Source organism: Pipistrellus hanaki (assembly GCF_964339955.1).
Source record: "Pipistrellus hanaki genome assembly, chromosome: 4".
Lineage (NCBI taxonomy): Eukaryota > Metazoa > Chordata > Mammalia > Chiroptera > Vespertilionidae > Pipistrellus > Pipistrellus hanaki.
The window spans coordinates 11044027-11063279 of NC_140506.1; the positions used below are offsets into that span (position 1 = coordinate 11044027).

General features: G+C 50.3%; 1 protein-coding gene across 1 annotated transcript in view; it reads left to right on the top strand.

Annotated features, from left to right (window-relative positions):
* ANKRD33B (ankyrin repeat domain 33B) overlaps positions 1–18764 on the top strand; it is a 64539-nt gene extending 45775 nt beyond the window's left edge. Inside the window, exons 3-4 of the mRNA XM_084881941.1 lie at positions 3260–3400; positions 12644–18764. Coding sequence (XP_084738067.1) covers positions 3260–3400; positions 12644–13452 — 950 coding nt within the window. The 3' untranslated portion in view covers positions 13453–18764. The remainder of the gene's footprint in view (positions 1–3259; positions 3401–12643) is intronic.
* Positions 18765–19253: the final 489 nt, after the last annotated feature.

Below are 19253 nucleotides of genomic sequence, written 5' to 3' on the forward strand. Positions count from 1 at the left end.
GTGCTCCACCTCCTTGAGAGTGGAGTGCCTGTATAAACTATTTGGAACTTTTCTGCCCAGAAACTTGTTTATTGTATCAGGCACTTTTTATACAAACACATTACCTCTTACAATTTTCACAATTGTGAGATTTATATTACCTCTTAATACCAGATGTAGAAACAGGGACTCAGTGAGGTTGATTCCCCTTTCCAGGGTCACTCAGAGTTTAAGTGTCACCCTGGGGACTTGAACTTGAGTGTTCTCAGAGCCAACTCTCTCACGTGCCAAACTCTCTACACTGTTGTTTAATCACCCACTGAAAGTATTTCACATGGGTTTATTCCTTGGGTCAACTGTGTCTTTCTCTTAGGCAAGGTAAGCATCATTGGGGGAAAGATGTTCTTGGGTCTGCATGGTGAGTCCGCTCTTTAAAAGGGCTTTCTCTGAGGACTTGAGGGAATCCTATTCTATAAATCCTATTCTAAGTTGGACTAGGATCAAACTAGATTTCAATATGGTACAAGTTTGGGTTTTGTTGTGCAAGGAAGGCTTGCATATCTATCCGTTTTTCTCTCTTTCTCTCTAGAAAAGGGAAGCTCTCTTTGGTTAATGGGCCTGGCTTCTTAAGAAAAATGTTAATATCTACACATTTTTAGAGGCATCGGGTCCACCCTGATTTCATTGAATGATCTGTGTGAGAAGCGGTACTATATTCCGCTACTCTGGCAAAGTCAGTGGGGAGCCAGGAGTGATTTTACGGGTTGTTGAAAGCTCACGCCTGTAGTCAGAATGAGTTGGCCACGTGCTGGCTTTTCTGAGCTCCACATAATATGCAGAACGGATCTGTATAATGGGCTGTTTGCTTTGTGGATTTTCAATTTTTCCTCTCTCTGCCTGTTCAAAGTGTTTAGAATATGTCAGTGCAAAGGGCATCATGCTGAAAATTGGGACAGACACGCTCTTTCACGTCTTTAAAGAAATGGCTCGAAACAAATTGCAGTTGGTTTCACTAGGACCCTGGCTAAAACTGACTGGCAGGTGCCACGGAGCATTGAACTGGACAACCAACCTGAGACCAGAGGGCCTTTCCCCCACAGTTTAGAGCAATTACGGTGCTGTGGGCACCTGCCTGCTAGCGTTACCGCCGCCCCTGGCCCTGTCAATGACAGTGCAGGGCCACGTGGCTGACATGAGTCAAAAGGCATCAGATGCTGTGGAACCCGTGAGTCACAGCCGAGGGTGACCCCCACCTGTTTCTGGCTTGTTAACCTACAACACGGTCATATTAGTCAGTGCTTCTTTCCTGGAAAGGCTACATGTTTCTCTTTTTAAATTTTTCAGTGAGTTCAGGAGACGTGCTGAGGTCAATGGCAGGCAGACAACAGTGCTTCTAGAAGAGTCCTCAGTCTAAATTCGGTTGCTTGTTTGTTATTAACTTGGAAGTTGATGAGGAGGATTTGATATTGCTCGGGCAGCAGCCCTGCAAGGAAGGAACCTGGGTCCCAGACTCTGTCTGGGGGGATGGGAGGGCAGCAACCAACCCCTTGCTGCTGTGGGCGGAGATAACGTTGGGTGACACCCTGCTCACAGCCTTGCCACCTGCAGGGCAGTCAGGTGAGCCCCAGGGGAGCACCTGTGTCTCCAGGCTGCCCGTCCTCAGGAGGAGGCCTCTCCTCCTGCCACATCCCAAATCGCACCCAGTGCCCTTCCCAAAATCAGCTGGAAGGAGCCTCCTGGTCCTGGCTTCTCCGTGGTGCAGAGGCCTCCTGGGGGCAGGGGGTGGTGCCCAGTTAAGGAAAAAGAGTGACTGCCATGCCCCCAAGGCCCCACACCTGCAACTCTACGATGCCAGTTGCAAAGGCCCAAGTACATGGTAGGGATGGATGGGGCCTTTCAGAGAGCTGGGTCTTCCGTGTCTGAGGATGCGGACCGGGCACCCAGCATGGCCAGCTGGCCCAGGAGCTGGCTTCGCAGTCTGCTCCCACTCCCCAGTACGTTAGCATCACCAGTGGGTCCCGGAGGGAGATGCAGCTGAGAGGTGGTCCTGGGGGTCGGAGGCCGAGGGAAGGTGAAGAGCAGAGGAAGCTCCCTTCCACCTTGGTGTGGTCAGTCCTGAAACAGTGAGGTTTGACCCGCTAGGACCGTGCTTCTCAGCGGGTGGCTTTGCCCCACAGGGGGCATTTGGCAATGTCTAGACACTTTTTGGGTCATCACAGCCAGGGTGTGATGAGGGGTGTGGTTGCTACCAGCAGCCAGTGGTTGGAGACCAGGGGTCTACAGTACACCGGGCAGCCCTACACTGAGAATAATCTGGGCCCAGGTGTCACTGGCGTGTGTGTGTGTGTGTGTGTGGTGGTCTTTCACACAAGGGCTTAAGAATAATGGCCGGTGGCCATCGGGCTGCTTGGCCCTTTGACCCAAGAGCCTGTCTTTGTGGCTCAGGGAGCCCTGTTTGAGGAAAGCTCCCACTCCATTTTGGTTTTCGGGGGTTGGGGGCTGAAACCCCTAGGAATACTTCTTTTTATATCACATTTTCCTTTTCCACTTATACTTAGGAGGGTAAGAGTGAGCAGAAAATCAGGTCTCTTTTGGAAGTGCAAGACAATAAAGTGGAGAACTTTGCATTTTCTAATGAGTATTCTCACCTGCTTGGGTTTTTGCCTGAGGATCTTGGTAACAACACTGGCTGTGTTCCCTGCATGTGTGAGAGTGTGTAAGTGTGAGTTTGTGTGTGTGTGTGTGTGTGTGTGCGCGCTTGTGTATGAAAGACAGGGACCGACACTTCTGAGCAGTAACAGAGGGTGGCAGTGTGCACTGGCACATCCTCCTGCTGCGAAGTCGGCTTTCTCCTCCCAGAAGCCTGGGCGCCCAGGGAAGTGGCCCTGGGACTCACGTTTGGGTTTGCATCTGGGCCTGGGTGTCTCCTGCTGGGAGCTGACAGCACCGGGACCTTCCCCTGACCAGCAGGGTCTGCTGAGGCAGCTCAGCACTTGTGCATGACAATCTCACGGCACCCTGGCTACTCAGGCTCCTCCTGAATGTGTTACCGGACAGCTGAGCTCCCAGTGGGTGGGTGAAGGGAACAAGAATAAAGCAGCAGAGACAGTCACGCGTGCCTGTGAATTCTTCCTTGCTGTCTGAGGGGCAAACCCACACTCCACTGATGGGCTGGCCCGGGAGGTGGACCAGATGACGTTCCTCTCTCTCTAGGAAGACCTCCCTGGAATGATGGTCTCCATGGCGTGCGGTCGGTTCACCTGTGCCAATCTCTTTGCAGGCCATGCCACCATCACCAACTACTTGTTGAACTACTTCCCCGGGCTTGACCTTGAAAGGAGGAACGTGTTTGGGTTCACGGCCCTGATGAAAGCTGCCATGCAGGGCCGAACGGAGTGCATCCGAGCCCTGATGCTAGCAGGTACGTCTCCACCGTCCTACATGTCCCGGGCACCGGAGATGCGGATGTTGCTGCCTTAAAGACTATGTGCTGTAGGGATGAATCAGCCCTGTGGAAACAAGGGCTAATGAGCTACATGGCTGTCACCATCCGAAGGAAACCAACGAACAAGGGCAGCCACCTTCAGGATGGGGCGGGAGGTCACGGCACCTGTCACCTGGCAGGACACCCCTCCTTGCTCACTTCTCTGGTCTTGGCGCTGAGCAGCAAGTCTGTTCTATTGGAGTTGGGTGCAGGGACGGTGGGTCAGCCTGGTTGCCATCCTAGATCCCTGCTTGCTGATGGTTGGAGCCAATGGTGGTGTGGTATGTGGTATGTGGCTGTGCCAGGAACCAATTCCAGCATTTAATAATTACAAGAGTTCCATCAAAAGGTTGATGCGACTTGGTGGGCTCAACAAGAGTGAGCCACATATATAATTTACTTGTTGAAACAGCTAAGGCACTTCCCCCAAACCTGGATAGGATAATTGTTAGCTGCCAGACAGCTCAGGGCATTTTATTGCCTCCTGTTGGCCAAACACCTGAACAGCTGTAGGCTATTCCCGAAACTGACTATCTCTGTAAACCCTTTGATACCTTACCCTTTGAAGAGTATATTTCCACCTTGCCTTGGGACAAATTGTGTTGAATAAAAACACGGGGTCCTGAGACACAGTGAGTCTTCTAGCTCCTTCAGCTGAAGCTCCTCTGACCCCCAATGTCTTTCAAAACTATCTTTTGTCCATGGACTCCTTCTTGAATCACATGCAGCTTCTTTCTCCAGATTGCTGAACGCTTTGTAAGGCTGGGAAAAGAACCCCGGCATGGCAGTTTCCTTTTCTATGAGGGGGTCACAGAGTGGAAAGGTCTGTGTGTAGCTCTGGATCAGCAGGGCACCCCCTTTGCTCTTTACGGCGCCGCCATCTTGGAGGAAGCACTTTCTTCTCTGAGCCTCCCTGTGTCCATCTGTGAAATGGGAACAGTGACTTCCTTCTCACCCCATGAGGATTAAATAGGAAAATATTTTGTAGACTCTGTGGGGCTATGCATGTTTAATGAACTACTCAGCTAAATTCCACATGACAGTCTCAAGTTCTTTCCCCCACTCTACAAGGGAATCACAACATGGTTAACACCACCTCATTGGGTTATTTTGAGAATTAAATTAGAAAAAATGTGTGTAAAGCACAGGCCCAGGATCCGGCACGGGGTGAGTCAGTCAGTCAGTGTGTGATGCTGCTGTTGACATGAATTAATTTCATTATTTTAACTTATTTTGTTCTTGGCTATGGGCTCACCAATCCCACTTGGTGCTGTGGGTTCCCCAAGTGCATTTCTCTGCCAATCTTCATATCTGAGGACAGCATCCACACTCTATGAGCTGTCAGCCCAGTCCTTCTGTGTATACAACTTATTTTTAAGAAATAAACATTTATTTTGGAATCCTTTCAGGTGGATGGAAAAGTGACAAACGTAGGACAGAGAGTTCCCATATAGCCTGCACTGTATGTTAGCATCTTCCCAAGAGGCCGACATTGGTACAAGACTGTTCACCAAACTCCAGAGTTGCTCAGATTTTACCTGTTCTTTCTCTGATGTGCCCTTTCCATTCCAGGGTCCCATCCAGGCTCCCACATTTAGTTGTCATGAGTCCCCATTCCCCCTGGTTGTTGACGGTTTCTTAGTCTTGCCTCCTTGTCCATGACTTGACCGTCTGCATACTGGCCACAAGGCAGTGCCCTCCAGTCTGAGCCTGTCTGTTGTTTTCCTTGTGATTAGATGGGTTATAAGATCTGCAGCTTGGTTTAGATTCTTCTTCCTCTTGCCTGAACCTGAGTGTTTCAGGGGATGCTGTGAGAAGAATAAACTCAGTAAATGAAGATAGAGGCTTTGAAGATGGAAATGTTCTTGGAACTAAAAAAAGATCGCACTTACATGAATCCCATTGACTGTGCTTTGGGCTCAGTGACAGTTTCCAAAGTGAGACACCAGTTTCAGCAGAGTGTAGGCTCTGCCTGTCCTGTGCCTGGGAGAGATGCTGCTTCTGGTTAAATGGCGGTCAAGCGCTTCATCTGCTTTCACTCTGGATGTAGTTAAAACTTCGGGTAGATCATTAACAATTTTCTTTTTCAACCAGAAGTGTGTGGTGATCAGTTACATCTGTGCATACTTCCCAGGGAATTTATTTGAATCACCAGCCCTTTTATTGATAGGCCAGTTGCCTGGGTGCCGCTGTTGTTTCTCCTCCGGCCTGGCGGAGGTTTAGGCTTTGGCTACACGGTCACAGAATAACAGCAGCGCCTGAGTGATGGGCCTGTTCACAGGCAGTGTGCTCGATGTTAGTGCTGTTCCTTTCCCACTCAGTGATGTGGATACCACATTTGGCATTGGTCTTTCTGTACGCTTCTTTTCCTATTTCATCTTCTGTGAGCCCTTTCCCATCAGTCTAGAACAGTGGTCGGTAAACTCGTTAGTCAACAGAGCCAAATATCAAAAGTACAACGATTGAAATTTCTTTTGAGAGCCAAATTTTTTAAACTTAAACTTCTTCTAATGCCACTTCTTCAAAACAGACTCGCCCAGGCCGTGGCATTTTGTGGAAGAGCCACACTCAAGGGGCCAAAGAGCCGCATGTGGCTCATGAGCCGTGGTTTGCTCACCACTGGTCTAGAGTAATCCGTATGAGTACAGACCCTGAGGGTGTGCATTCCTGACCTGTATGTGGTCAGAACAGAATGGTCAACAGAACATACTTGGAAGCCAGGACTCCTGGCTTCAGATTCTAGCTCCTCCACTTACTCTGTCCATACTAACAGTCAATCACCTGGTGTTCTGAGCCTCAGTTTCCCCTTCTATAAAAAGGATAGCAGCTGCTGCAGGAAGTCATGGTGGGGGGTTGAATGAGTTCCTTGCACTCATGCCTCGGATGGAGGAAACCTTCAGTCCGTGTTGGTTATTGTTGTTATTATTATTGTTTTTGGTGAGCTTGTGTATTCAGTAATTATCAGTTACATTCATGAAAATATATGGTATATTTTTTCCCTTTGAAATGTATCCTTGTGATGAGATACTTAAACTTTCTTATCGATGGCAACAGGTACGTGACTCAGGGTTTCTTAATCTTGGCACGATTGGCATTTGGAGCCAGGTGATTCTTTGTAGTTGGGAGCTGTACTGGTAATAAATAGTAGAAGGCTCAGCTCATCCCTGGCCTTGGACAGCAGGTGGCTGCAGCATCCCCAAAATTAACAACCAAAATTATACCCAGACACTGGCAGCCATTCCCTGGGGGACGTAGTCGCCTCCTGATGATGTAACCAGTGTAAGTGCGAAAAGATGGAATTTCCCCCTCTTATATGCTTTCTTCCTTCCATCTTGCCCTATATTCCTTCTTCAAATAAAAACCTGACACCTTTCTTGGGGAGCTTTTGGGCCTGAGTTATGGGGCCTGCTCAGCCTTGGGGCTTTGGTTGTAGTATTTAACTTCCAGAATATTTCCATGTCCTACTGTTACTACTGAGTTAGTTTACAGTTCTTTCCCCCCTGGTAAGTGAGTTTCATTTTCCTCTTCTGGTGTGTGCCTGCTTTAAGAGAAAAAAAGTGCGATTGAATGTCTTCCTGGGTTTGGTGGACAGCAATAAAGACACCTGTTACGTGAAAGGTACTTTAAAAACGTGCACAAGTATTTTTGCCTTGTTTCCATTTAATATAGCAAAGTAGGAAAAGTTAAAGCTTTTAAAGGTCCGAATGCCTGAGTATTTCTTTAGGATTGGCATTTGTGTGCAGCTGCAAAAGGTACCTTGAGAGCTGGTCACAGGATGGCCGCCCTGTGGCCATTTCAAAGCGAAAGGCATCAGCGTTACTGCACATTCAAGGTTGGGGTAAAAATGGGCAGCTCGTCCTCATTTTGTCAAGGGCAGTGCTCCTCTGTGACCCAATGAATTTCCAAGTTGCAATTTCACTATATTCAATAGGAGCTATTTTCTTTTTTTAAATATATTTTATTGATTTTGTACAGAGAGGAAGGGAGAGAGATAGAGAGTTAGAAACATCGATGAGAGAGAGTCATCTATCAGCTGCCTCTTGCACATCCCCTACTGGGGATATGCCCACAACCAAGGTACATGCCCTTGACCAAAATCGAACCTGGGTCCCTTCAGTCCCCAAGCCGACGCTCTATCCACTGAGCCAAACCGGTTTCGGCAATAGGAGCTATTTTCCTTTTGGACATGATGAGTCATTGAACTGGATGCCCCCCAGAACTGTTTACCTTTTCCAATAGTTCAGGACTTACAGGCACATATCAGCTCTTATCTTAGCTTGTTAGGCAGAATAAAGTAATGTTAGAACGACAGTATCACACGGTTCTGAAAAGCTGATTTATTGGCTCTTTGGTTTCTGGCTTCCCAAGGATGAGGATGGCGGGGCAGGCTGCGGCACCTTGTTAATTCAGGGGAATATTAATGCCCTCCAGTGACAGGCCTGTTGAAGTAAGTGGCGCTGGGAAGCCGTATGAAGGGCGTGATCGTCCCTGAAGAGAGACAGACTGCGGAGGCCGGCAGGTTCCAGACTTGCTTATGAGAACCGGGAGGTAGTATCATTGCTGCCACTCCTGGGAAGCGCAGCCAAGCAAACAAAAAGTGTGGAGTCGCCTGTAATGCCAGGGAACAAAGCAGAAGGCGGGAGGCTTGCTGCATGAGGAAGAAGAGGGAGCAGAGGCACGCACATGATGGCACTGACCGTGTGGTCACACTGTCCTAGGCTGGCCCTGACTGTGGACTTCTGGAAAGCCAAAGGTCTGATACCACAAAGAGTAGGCTATCACTAAGAGGTTTCTTTCTGTTTATAAGGAAAGCGTGACTTTCCCAACAACAGAATTTGCCCAGTTGGAATAGTTTCAAGCAGTCAAGGAGAAAGAGGGCTAAAAACTAGGCAGCATTCCATATCATCCAGGGCAGAGTCTTAGCTCGGAGACCCATGAAAGCAAACCCCAAGGCAAGGACTTGAGGCCAGGACCTTTTTCTGGAGGATGCCCCTGGGAAGTGGTGTGAAGGAGAGAGAAGTGAGACCAGGATAACAGGAAAGCTAATAAGTTGTGCCAAGGAGCTGGTGACCATTGTGGGCAGCCGGGAGTCAGCCCTTCCTAGAACCTTGGGAAGACCTAGTACAAGACATCTCAGACATGCCTCTTGGGTGGGCCAGGGAAGCCAGGGTATTTATCCTCCAACAGGGGTCCCTCAGGGCAGGGGAGCTCGTGGGCACATTAAATCTGTGTGGAGAGCTGGAGGGCAGATGATCTGATGCCTGCTGGGGGCTCTTTCCTGTGACCCTGCATCCTGACGTCATAGTGATTAGACCTCAAGATACAGGCCAGAGGGGGCAAGGAGAAGGCCTGTAGGACTGGTCCACAGTGGTCCTCTGTGGCTGGAAAGGCCTGTGGGCAGGAGGGAGACAGGGCTGGGCTTTGAAGCATAGATAATGTGGGGGTGGGGGTGGGAGAAATAGGGAAGGGAGTGATGCCTCTTGGACTCTGCCTGTGTCCTGCTGGTCCCATGGACCTGGCCATGACCACCTGGGAAAAGTGTCCTCAGAATGAGTGACGGAAGGTAGCTCGTCTTCCTTTAGGACCTGTTTACAATGCTTCCTGCGTGAGGAACAGAAATCCTGACTTGACAGTGGTTTAAAGAAGATGGATGTGCATTTTTCTCCCTCTACTAGTAGAAGTTTTGTGGTAGGCAATCACCACGCAGAGCTGGTCCAGGGCTCTGAGGACATCACAGACCCAGTTCCTGACTCTTGTCCACTTTACCTCAAGCTGCTTGTCTGGTCCCCTCATGATTACAGAATGGTCATCACAGCGTCAGGCTGCAGATTCCTGCTTCAGGCAGAAGGCAGCAGCCCAACTATTGTACATTGGTCCCTCAGCAGGACACAACGGCCTTCTCTCTGGGGCTCACGTGGGCCACGGGATTGCCTTGGGCCAGGTGTGGGATGCTTTTGGCTTTCACAACTGGTAGACTGCTCCTGGCATCGGGTGGGTGGAGGCCAGGGATGCTGTTACAAGCGCTACAGTGCACAGGACAGCCCCCACAGATGTCAATGGTGTCGAGGTTGTGAAACCCCGGGAAAGACCAATTATGGAGCATTGCTTAGAGCTGAGCACGTTTCTCCCTGAATAAAATAGAGGATTTTGTGTAGGCATCTCACAGCACTCAACACGGGCAGCAAATGGGCTCTCTGGCAGGAGCCCTACTCTTGTCTGCCTGCCTGGCGCCCTGGGCCAAACAAATTGGGTAAGAGGTGAGGAGGCCAGTAGTCTCATGGGAAGAAGATGGATACAGTTATGTTTCGGAAGTTTTCCATATTCTCTGAAAGGTGTACTGTATTTATAACTGTGTTAATCATCAGCACTTGTCTCTCTCATGATTTAATCACTACGTCCAGGACATTAATATTATCCTTAACAGTAATTTCTTAAGTGATTCCCTGACTTATCGCAGGAATCAGATTCTCGAGCTGTGTTACAGTTAGAGTGGCCTTTGTCCTTTAGAATGTTTGTATTTCTCCAGGATCCTCTCAAAGAGGTACCTGAGGACCAGGAAGGGGCGTGCTAAACTTTGGACAGCTGCTCCTTTAGCTTTCCATTAGCGTTTGAAAAATGTCTCTTTCAAGCAGTGTTCATTAAGATTTTAATTCTGCAGTTTATTCCTTTTTAAGTGACATGCAATTAATTAAGGTTTAATGTGTCATCTATTTTTTGCAATGACACTTTTACTGCCCCCTTTTCATTTCGGTCCGTTTATAAATTGTACTCCAGCTAATGAGTTCCACCTTGATTTCCAGTTCCAAATAATTACCACTCTTCTAATATGGCTATTCTTTAATGTGTCACAGGATTAGGAGCATTACCAGGTGAAACCGGGGGAGCTGGATCTGCCTGGGCCGTGGGTATGTGCTGAACCTGTTCTGCTCGGTTTAGCACATACTGACCAGTCCCCACAGTCAGGCACCCGGGTCTGCGTGGGACGGAAGCCTCAGCCAGCCTGGTCCCTGGCGAGCTCGCAGAGGAGATAGTTGCTCCACTTCTCCACATCGCTTTGCCCATGGAAACATGACTAATGGGACTTGAAATCCCGAGTGATTTTTAACTGTAGATGGGGCTGAGATTGGACCAAGATGAATTGAACAGCAACTCCTTATTAATTCTGAAACGTATGAAGCATTCGGAGGGCCCAGTGGGTGGTGTGGATTCATTAAGGAAGTGACTAGTGTGAGTGAGACTGTGAGGGTGTAGGAGTCAGGGTTCTCCAGGGAAACAGGACCAATGAGTGTTATACTAGCACATTAAGGCGTTTATTTATTTATTTTTAATATATATTTTATTGATTTTTTTACAGAGAGGAAGAGAGAGGGATGGAGAGTTAGAAACATCGATGAGAGAGAATCATCGATCAGCTGCCTCTTGCACACCCCTCACTGGGGATGCGCCCACAACCAAGGTACATGCCCTTGACCGGAATTGAACCTGGGACCTTTCAGTCTGCAGGCCGACGCTCTATCCACTGAGCCAAACTGGCTTTGGCAAGTCGTTAATTTTATTAAGAGGTGTAAGGAACTGGCTTATGTTGGTTTGGGAGTTGGCAAGCTCGAGGTCTGCACAGTAGGCCAGTGTAGGAGCTGAGGCTGCAGTCTTGAAGCGGAATTCCTTCTTCTTGGGAAGTTCGGGTTTTGTTTTTAAGACCATCAGCCGATGGGACAAGGCCCACCCATGTTACCTCAGGCAGGCTCCGTGACTTCAAGTCAACCGGCTGTGGGCATTAACCACATCTACACAATACCTTCACAGCACAACTGGTTTGTGTTTAATTAAATCCGAGTCCTAGAGCCTGACCATGCTGACACAGAAAACTCACCGAGGAAGGGCCTGCTCGTTGGGGGGTTGTCGGGGGGAGGGAAGTGCCTGGGGCTGAGGGTCATGGACTTCTCCTTTACCAGCTTTGAGAGTTCAAGCAGGTCCCTCGGCCACTGTGACCACCATCCATCCTGGAACAAACCTTTATTAAATGTACGCCTCCCACCAGCCAGTGTGCTGTGTGGTGAGAAATTAAAAGTGAGGTGTGGCCTTGGCTTTGGAGGAGCTCACAATCTGGTAAAGATGACAGAGCCACCATCAACTAACCACTCAGCGTGAGACGTGAAAACGGCCTTCCATTTCTGCAAGATCACAACCTTGCCGTCCTCACAGAGACCTATGGGGGGACAGGGAGGTAATAAATACACCGAGTGGCCGGATTATTATGATCTCTAAACGCATAATAATCTGGCCACTCAGTGTATATCCTATATAATAAAAGGCTATATGTAAATTGTCCCCTAGACCAGGAGTTCGACCAGCAGGCAGGCTGGCTGGCCAACTACCGTGTCCCCTCCCCTGGCCAGGCTGGACCCCACGCATGCACGAATTCATGCACTGGGCCTTTAACACACACACACACACACACACACACACACACAGACACACACACATATGCACCAAATAGCTAGATTATTATGCATTCAGAGATAATAATAATCTGGCCACTCAGTGTATATCATATATAATAAAAGGCTAATATGCAAATTGTTCCCTGGACCAGGAGTTCGACCAGCAGGCAGGCAGGCCGGCCAACTACCATGTCCCCTCCTCCTGGCCAGGCTGGCCCGACTCACCCATCCATGCACAAATTCATGTAATGGGCCTCTAAGTGGCCCAGTGTGTGTGTGTGTGTGTGTGTGTGTGTCTGTATGCACACACACACACCCCCCCCCCCCCCCGAGTGGCCAGATTATTCTGCGTTCAGAGACCATAATAATAATCTGGCCACTCAGTGTAGATGCAAGGGCCCAGTACTGTGTATTTTTAGAACATTCTAGCAGCAACAGTCGCCTGTTCACAGAGCACCTGTGTTGTCTTCATCTCTCCATTGCTGGAAAGCCAAGAAATCTCATTGCTTCAAAAATCCCAGTGTTTCGGTGCCGAGGCCAGGTGGTTTTACTTAGGAAAGAGAGGCCATTAAGTGGAGGTGGGTTGTGTTATAGGAAACAGCCGGGGATGACCAGAGGCAGGTTCATCCAATGTCTGTCTCCACTTGCCCGGGGCGAGAGGCCGCTGTTAGGTTTGGGAAGTTTGACCCCCCATTTCATTCCGCTTGCCACCTCCCTCCTAACTGCCTGTGTTTTTCAGGGGCGGACGTCCACGCCAGGGACCCCCACCGCGGGATGTCCCCCCAGGAGTGGGCCACCTACACGGGGCGGACGGAGGCCGTGCGCCTCATGGGGAGGCTGCTGGAGCGCCCCTGCGCGGAGCAGTTTGGGGAGAAGTACAAGCCGGAGCTGCCGCTGCCCCTCGAGGGGGCCCTGAAGCCCGGGAGCTCCAAAAGCTGCCTGCAGAGGCTCACGGAGTTCGTGCGCTCCACGCTGACACCCCGCCCGCGCCCGGGCCTGGCGGACGGGGGCGCCCTGGACCACATGGTCAGGATGACCACGAGCCTCTACAGCCCCGCGGTGGCCATCGCCTGCCGGACCGTGTGCCCCGAGGACCCGCCCTGCGTGGGGAAGAGGCGGCTGGCGGTCCAGGAGATCCTGCAGGCTCCGGGGGCCCCAGGCACCCGCGCCCAGGAGAGGGACAAGGCGGAGGAGCCCGAGCAGCCATCCCGGACCCCCCAGGCTGTGGGGGCCTCCAGGGAGGGCGCCCGGAGAGCCAGCCTGGCGGCCCCGCGGAGGACCAGCCTCCTGGCGCTGCGGAGGCGGAGCAGCGTGCGGCCCGGCGTCCCCATCCCTCGGGTGCGCATCACCAAGGCGCCCGCGCCCACCTTCCAGCCCGAGCGGGCGCCCGCCAAGGCCGGCGCCAAGGACAGCTCGCACCTGCAGCTGCCCAAGTGGCGGTACAAGGAGGCCAAGGAGGAGAAGCGGAGGGCGGAGGAGGCAGAGAGGCAGCGCGCGGCGGCCGCGCACAAGGGCCGGCGGGCGGCGCCCTGGAGGAGGCGGACGTGAGGGAGCGGGTGCGGATGCTGCGCCCTCGGAGCCGGCGGGGCTGCGGGGAAGGTGCGGGCTGCGCGCGGGGAAGGATGCGCTCCGGGCCCCGCTTTCTCCTGCGGGACAGGAGCCTCTAGGGGCCCCCAGAGAGCAATCCATGTCTGTTCAGGCTGCACCCAAGGGTGAGTGGGTCACACACAGCACAAATGGCTCTGCCTAAAACCAGTTCTCCTGGCCATCAAATACACCTGGCGGGCAGTTTGCCTAAAAGCCTACCTACCTTTAGAAGAACCTCAAGAAAATATGAAGGCCAAGTTATCCAAGGGCATTTTCTGTATAATTTTGTTATTTTAATCACTATAAAATTTGCAGCATTTTACTAGTGGTAGGGTTGTTTGTATTTAAGACAGTTTTAATGCATTTATCTAAAGATCCTTTGCTTAAAATGTTGCTCCGAGCAATAATTATGTGTGATATCTCTATGATTTCATACGGAATTTAGGAAAATTCTCCCTCTTTTGCTGTTTGATTTTGATCTTGCTTTCCATTCTCATTGTGGGTACCCATAGCCCTGTGTATTCTTATTGATTTGAATAAGTGATGCCAAATATTTGTTTCTATTTGATGGAGACATTTTTTTTTTTACAGCAAAATGATCAAGTGAGACAGGAATCAGATTTCCTTATATCTTATTTGTTAAAGCTATTTTATTCACACGCGAGTAACAATGAAGAGAAACCTATTTTCAAAGTATGAGACAGTGCATAGAGAAGCATGTATTTATTGCTGGAACTAAACTCATTTTAAGCAAGGGATTTTAGGTAAGCCGCTACAAAATCTTTACCATATTTCAAAACAGATAAAGAAGCAAAACTCTTTTTAATAAAATGGGGGCAAAGCTAATACATTACTATTATTATTATTATTATTATTAGAAAAACAAAAAGTGATATGTGCTCTTTGATAAATTGAGTTCAGGTGTTCTTAAAATATTAGAAAGATGCGAAACAGATACAGACCCCAGAGTGAAACCCCTGGAATGGAGGGGGTAACTGGTAGAGGACCAGGGATTAGAACTGACTTTTAGGCAAAGCCTCCTCCAGAGAGCTGGGCAGCGCCTCCTCCGACTCAGTGCCAACGATCCCTGGTGCGGACTGCCTTTTCCTTTTCCTTTTCCTGAGAGCTGCCCCGATGCTCACTTCATTCTCACACCGACTGTGTAGAATTTCCAAGGTGGGATGTGGGGACTTTGGCAGAGCACAGACGTGGCTTGCCCTGGGCCCTGAACTCTCAGTGGGAGTTTTCTGTCCACACGTTTTGTTTTTTTTTAATCTGCCAAGCACTGAGAAACTCTAATGAATCTCTGGCCAACTGGGCTGTAGAGTATGATCACATATGCACTACTGACAGCACTTTATTTATGTCCTGCTCGGAAGCTTAGATTTAAAATATTACAGAGAGTGAGAAGCGCTGCATTATCCTCCTGGATTCACAGGTCAAACCGTGTTCACTGGCGGCATTGGGCCCGGCTGTCTCTTGCTGTGGGTGGTGGCGGTGGCACTGGCCTCTCTGTTCCCTCCCACCCAGCACCACCAGGCATTGGGTAACCAGGGGTCTCGTACTCACTCCCCACACCCTCCCTGCTGCACATTCCATGGGGAACAGGTGTGGTGATAGCTCCGCTTTTAAGGTCAGATTGCAGTGAGTTCCGCCCGCGTTCCAGAGAGGCACAGGGAGGATGGCACGGAGGGCTGGGCCCACTGTGAGCGTAGCTGGTAGCAGCTGGCTGCAGGCCACCCTGGCGCCCAGGAGCTGGGATGGGCCAAGATGAGGGCTGGTCCCCGGGGTGGAAGCATCCCTGGTCTCTCTGACGGTCTGGCATCCTTTCAGATCCCGTTTTCGGCGTTGATGTATTTTTGTGGCTTTGAGTGGCTGGCTGCAGTGTCTCACTCGGGGGCCAGTCCCTGCCCCTGTGCCCAGTGTCAGGGCAGGGGCACGGCTGGCCCTTCTGGTTTCCATGTCTCCTTGGCGTTGTCACACTTGTTCCCTGCCATCCCGTTCGCCTCCTCTCCTTTTCCTCACCTGCCTTTTCTTCCTCTGCCTTTTCCTTCTCCGGGTTTGGCTAACTGCCTTGCTCATCCCTAGCCCCACTGCTCTGAGGTCTGAACAGGGCGGGAAAGCAAGGCCACTCAGGCAGTGAATGTCCTTGCTGAGTGTTCACGTCATGACCTCCAAACACACAGTAGTGAACGAAGTGCAGATTTTTCTAGCGTCCAAGCAGGTAGCTTAGAACCCTCCCCCCCAACCCCCCACTCCCCGGCTTTTAGGGAGGAAGCCCTAAGTTTCTCTCCTGACAAATGACAACCCCCCCCCCCCATCGATGTACAGAGGGGGGAGGTCAGGTGTCTGCTTGCACCCGGATGTTTATGAACTATAAATAGTAAATTTCAACTTGACAGGTACCTTCTCAGGGATTTATATATAAACATAGTTAGGGGCAAAGTGGAAGTATGTTTTAATACTTTGTAGTGTTTGTGTGAATTACAATTAAACTAGGCAGAGGAAATGTGTCTAAGGCAATGCCAGTGCTGTGAAGCGGAATCGCATGGGTGGAGCCAGACCCCGGCCCTGTGACGGATGGGGAGCTGCTGTCCCCGGGAAGAATCCTGGGCACGGAGGCTTGAAGAAGCCTCCCTGAGGTGTAAATACCTGAGCCGAGACCCCGGAGCGGGTGTGACTGGGCTCCCGCAGCCTCCGGCAGGAGCAGGTGCCCGCCCCGTCCACACTACAGGAGAGAGAGGCCCTCTTCCCAGAAGCTCACTAAGCTAAGCTCGCTCTGGGGGAAGAGCTGCAGCCCTGCTGCCGTCTGCTGTCCCTCTGTCCCCGGCTCCCCCGCAGACACACGCCCGCTCACTTTCCCACCCTCATACAGCATGGTCGTTCCCGGGAGTGTGAAGACTTATCCCAAACGATGGGAAGCTCCTAGTCACCACCAGCCCTTCATCTGCGAAAACGCCAGCACGTGGAACTGTTTGGATTCTGGGCCTGGGCCTCAGTTTCCCCTGCAGCAGGCTCGCGTTAGCCGGGCCCCATCCAGCAGCTGCCGGGAGGGCCAGGGCCAGTCATCTGGGGAAGGAAGGGTGGAAGGCCAAGCACAGTCACTCCTAAGACAGCTGGTCACGTTTATGACAGAAAATCGTCCTGCATAGCTGTCGGCTGCCACAAAGCACTCGGCACAGAAACGGCTCTTGCCAGCTGAGGTTGCGCCCTCCTCGGAGTGCACCTCCACGCTTTCAGGACTTACGTGGGCATCTGTTCTGTGTGCCTGCTGCGTCAGCTGCTCGCCTCGGTGCCCTTGAATTCACGTGGCTCTTCATTAACATTTAAAATAAGTGGCCACAGACCTTCCCCTGGAGGTTATTTTTTTCAAAGAAAGAGGAAACCCTACAACCACTAGGACTGAGGAGCTGATTTTTGAGTGACTCGGACGAAGGCCAGTGACGCGTACAGTACACAACCTCCTCGCTCCGACCCAGCCTGAAATAAGCCGACGTGACAGGTGTGGCCCTGTGGTGCCGTGACAGCCCGCAGCAGCAAGCTGTGCCAGAGTGGACAGTGTGTGATAAGGTGTGAGTGTGCCCATGCATGCACACACATGCATGCACACACGTGACCTGAGAGGAGACCTGGCTTTGTGCTCACATAGGTAATGCTACTGTGGCTTCACGGTGGCTCCCGGGAAATGTCCGGGGTGACCTGCTTGGACGGTGTGTATTCAGGAGGACCGGACAGCCAAGGCCACTGTGGGCGCTCAGGCCAACACAGGTGTAACACAGCCAGTGTGTCCTAGCACAGGACTTGCTTTTCAGAGGCAGTTTGGCCCGGGTGACTATAGAGGAGCTCCTTGGTGAGGTTATATAGCCGGTATGCCTCCTTTGACATCCTGGCACGGAGGGACCCTGACTCGGAGGACTCTGGTTGGGGAGTGGCCACCGGGTGGGGCTGACTCCCTGAGATTTGGCGCCGGGCTGACATAGAATCCACACTTTACCCTTTAAGAAGTGCTAAGATTTCCCCAAGTCAGCCTCCGTGTTAGATACTCTAATCTAAGGTGACGTAGTTTGGGGCTTGAGAGAAACCGGTCCATCAGACTGTGATCCCTTTTTTAAGGAAAATGTAGAAGAGAAACAAAAGGCTGCCGTCCCGGGTAGAGCGGGCCTGTGCTGACCTGATGCATTAGGAAGTTTTGTTTTTTTGGGGGGTGAGGGGGAAGGGGTCACGTGGAAGCACTTTCACAGCAGTTGGGGAGCAGAAGGTCTAGAAGCTGGTTTGGGACTGCACAGCAATGTCGAATTTGGTGAAAACTATAAAGGGAAGATATACACTCAGAAATGTCACCAGCAACTCTGGGAGCCTTCGGAATGGCCTAAGGAGTTTGAACAACACACCCACTCATAGAAACAGGGAAAGCCAATCGCATTGAAATTCTCTTCATGCGAATCGCCCTGCCTGGGACTCCCTTGCAGTCTGCGGATGTGTGTGAGAGGCCGCTTGGGGTCAGGGTTCCAGCTCTGTTTCATCTTGGGATAAGCTATTGTTATGGATGTAAAGCTATCTTCGTTGTCATTTCTAAAAATCCGGTAGGTTTCTGGATATTGTGAAAACGTTGGGTCCGGATGTGATTCTGTAACTTTTGTAGAGTTTTATTGTTTGTTTATAGGAGGTATTTTCCTATTTAGACCTCAGGGCTATTTTGGAACTCCCAAATAAATGTGACCCCAGCAGCTTCGGTTTTGATATCCAAAAGGTAAATCATCTTTAAGTTAAATATGATATATTGTTCAGCAGAAAGAATGTACCTTTCTTTTTTAACTTCTAATAAATTCTGTACTTAGTGTTTTAAAAGTATAGAAAAAAAGATGTGATAATGTAAAAATGTGGGGGAAATTGTAGTTATAGAATTAAAAATCACTTGTGAAATAAATATTCTTATGGTACCAGAGTGTGATATTTGAATAAATTTAAGTGTGTATAAATTAGCAAATGAAACAATGAAATATACCAGTATTTTATAAAAATACATGTTTATTGATTTCAGAAAGGAAGGGAGAGGGGGAGAGAGATAGAAACATCAATGATGTGAGAGAATCATTGATCGGCTGCCTTTTGAATGCCCCCTACTCTGCCCTTGACTGGAATTGAACCTGGGACCCTTCAGTCCGCAGGCCCACACTCTATCTACTGAGCCAAACCAGCTAAGGAAATATATATCATTATTTCTAATGTCACTTATTTGAATCAAAATAAATGCGCAGTTTCTTCTTCTGGCATACTTTTGCTTTATTTTTCAAAGATAACATTTAAAAAATGTTTTAAGTTACCAATGAATACTTTGTCATTCATTAAAACTAGAAGCCTGGTGCACAAAATTCATGCACAGGGTGGTGGGGGGATATCCCTCAGACCAGCCTGCACCCTTTCCAATCTGGGACCCCTCGAGGGATGTCTGATTGTCCGTGGATCAGGCCTAAATGGGCAGTTGGATATCCCTCTCACAATCTGGAACTGTTAGCTCCCAACTGCTCACCTGCCTGCCTGCCTGATTGCCCCTCACTACTTCTGCCTGCCAGCCTGATCACCCCCTAACCACTCTCCTATTAGCCTGGTCATCCCTAACTGTCCTCCCCTGCAGACCTGGTCCCTCCTAACTCCTCTTCCCTGCTGGCTTGGTTGCCCCCAATAGCCCCCCAAAAAATACCCTTGCCTGCAGGCCTGGTCCCCTGACAACTACCCTCCCCCACCCCCTTTGCAGGCCTGGT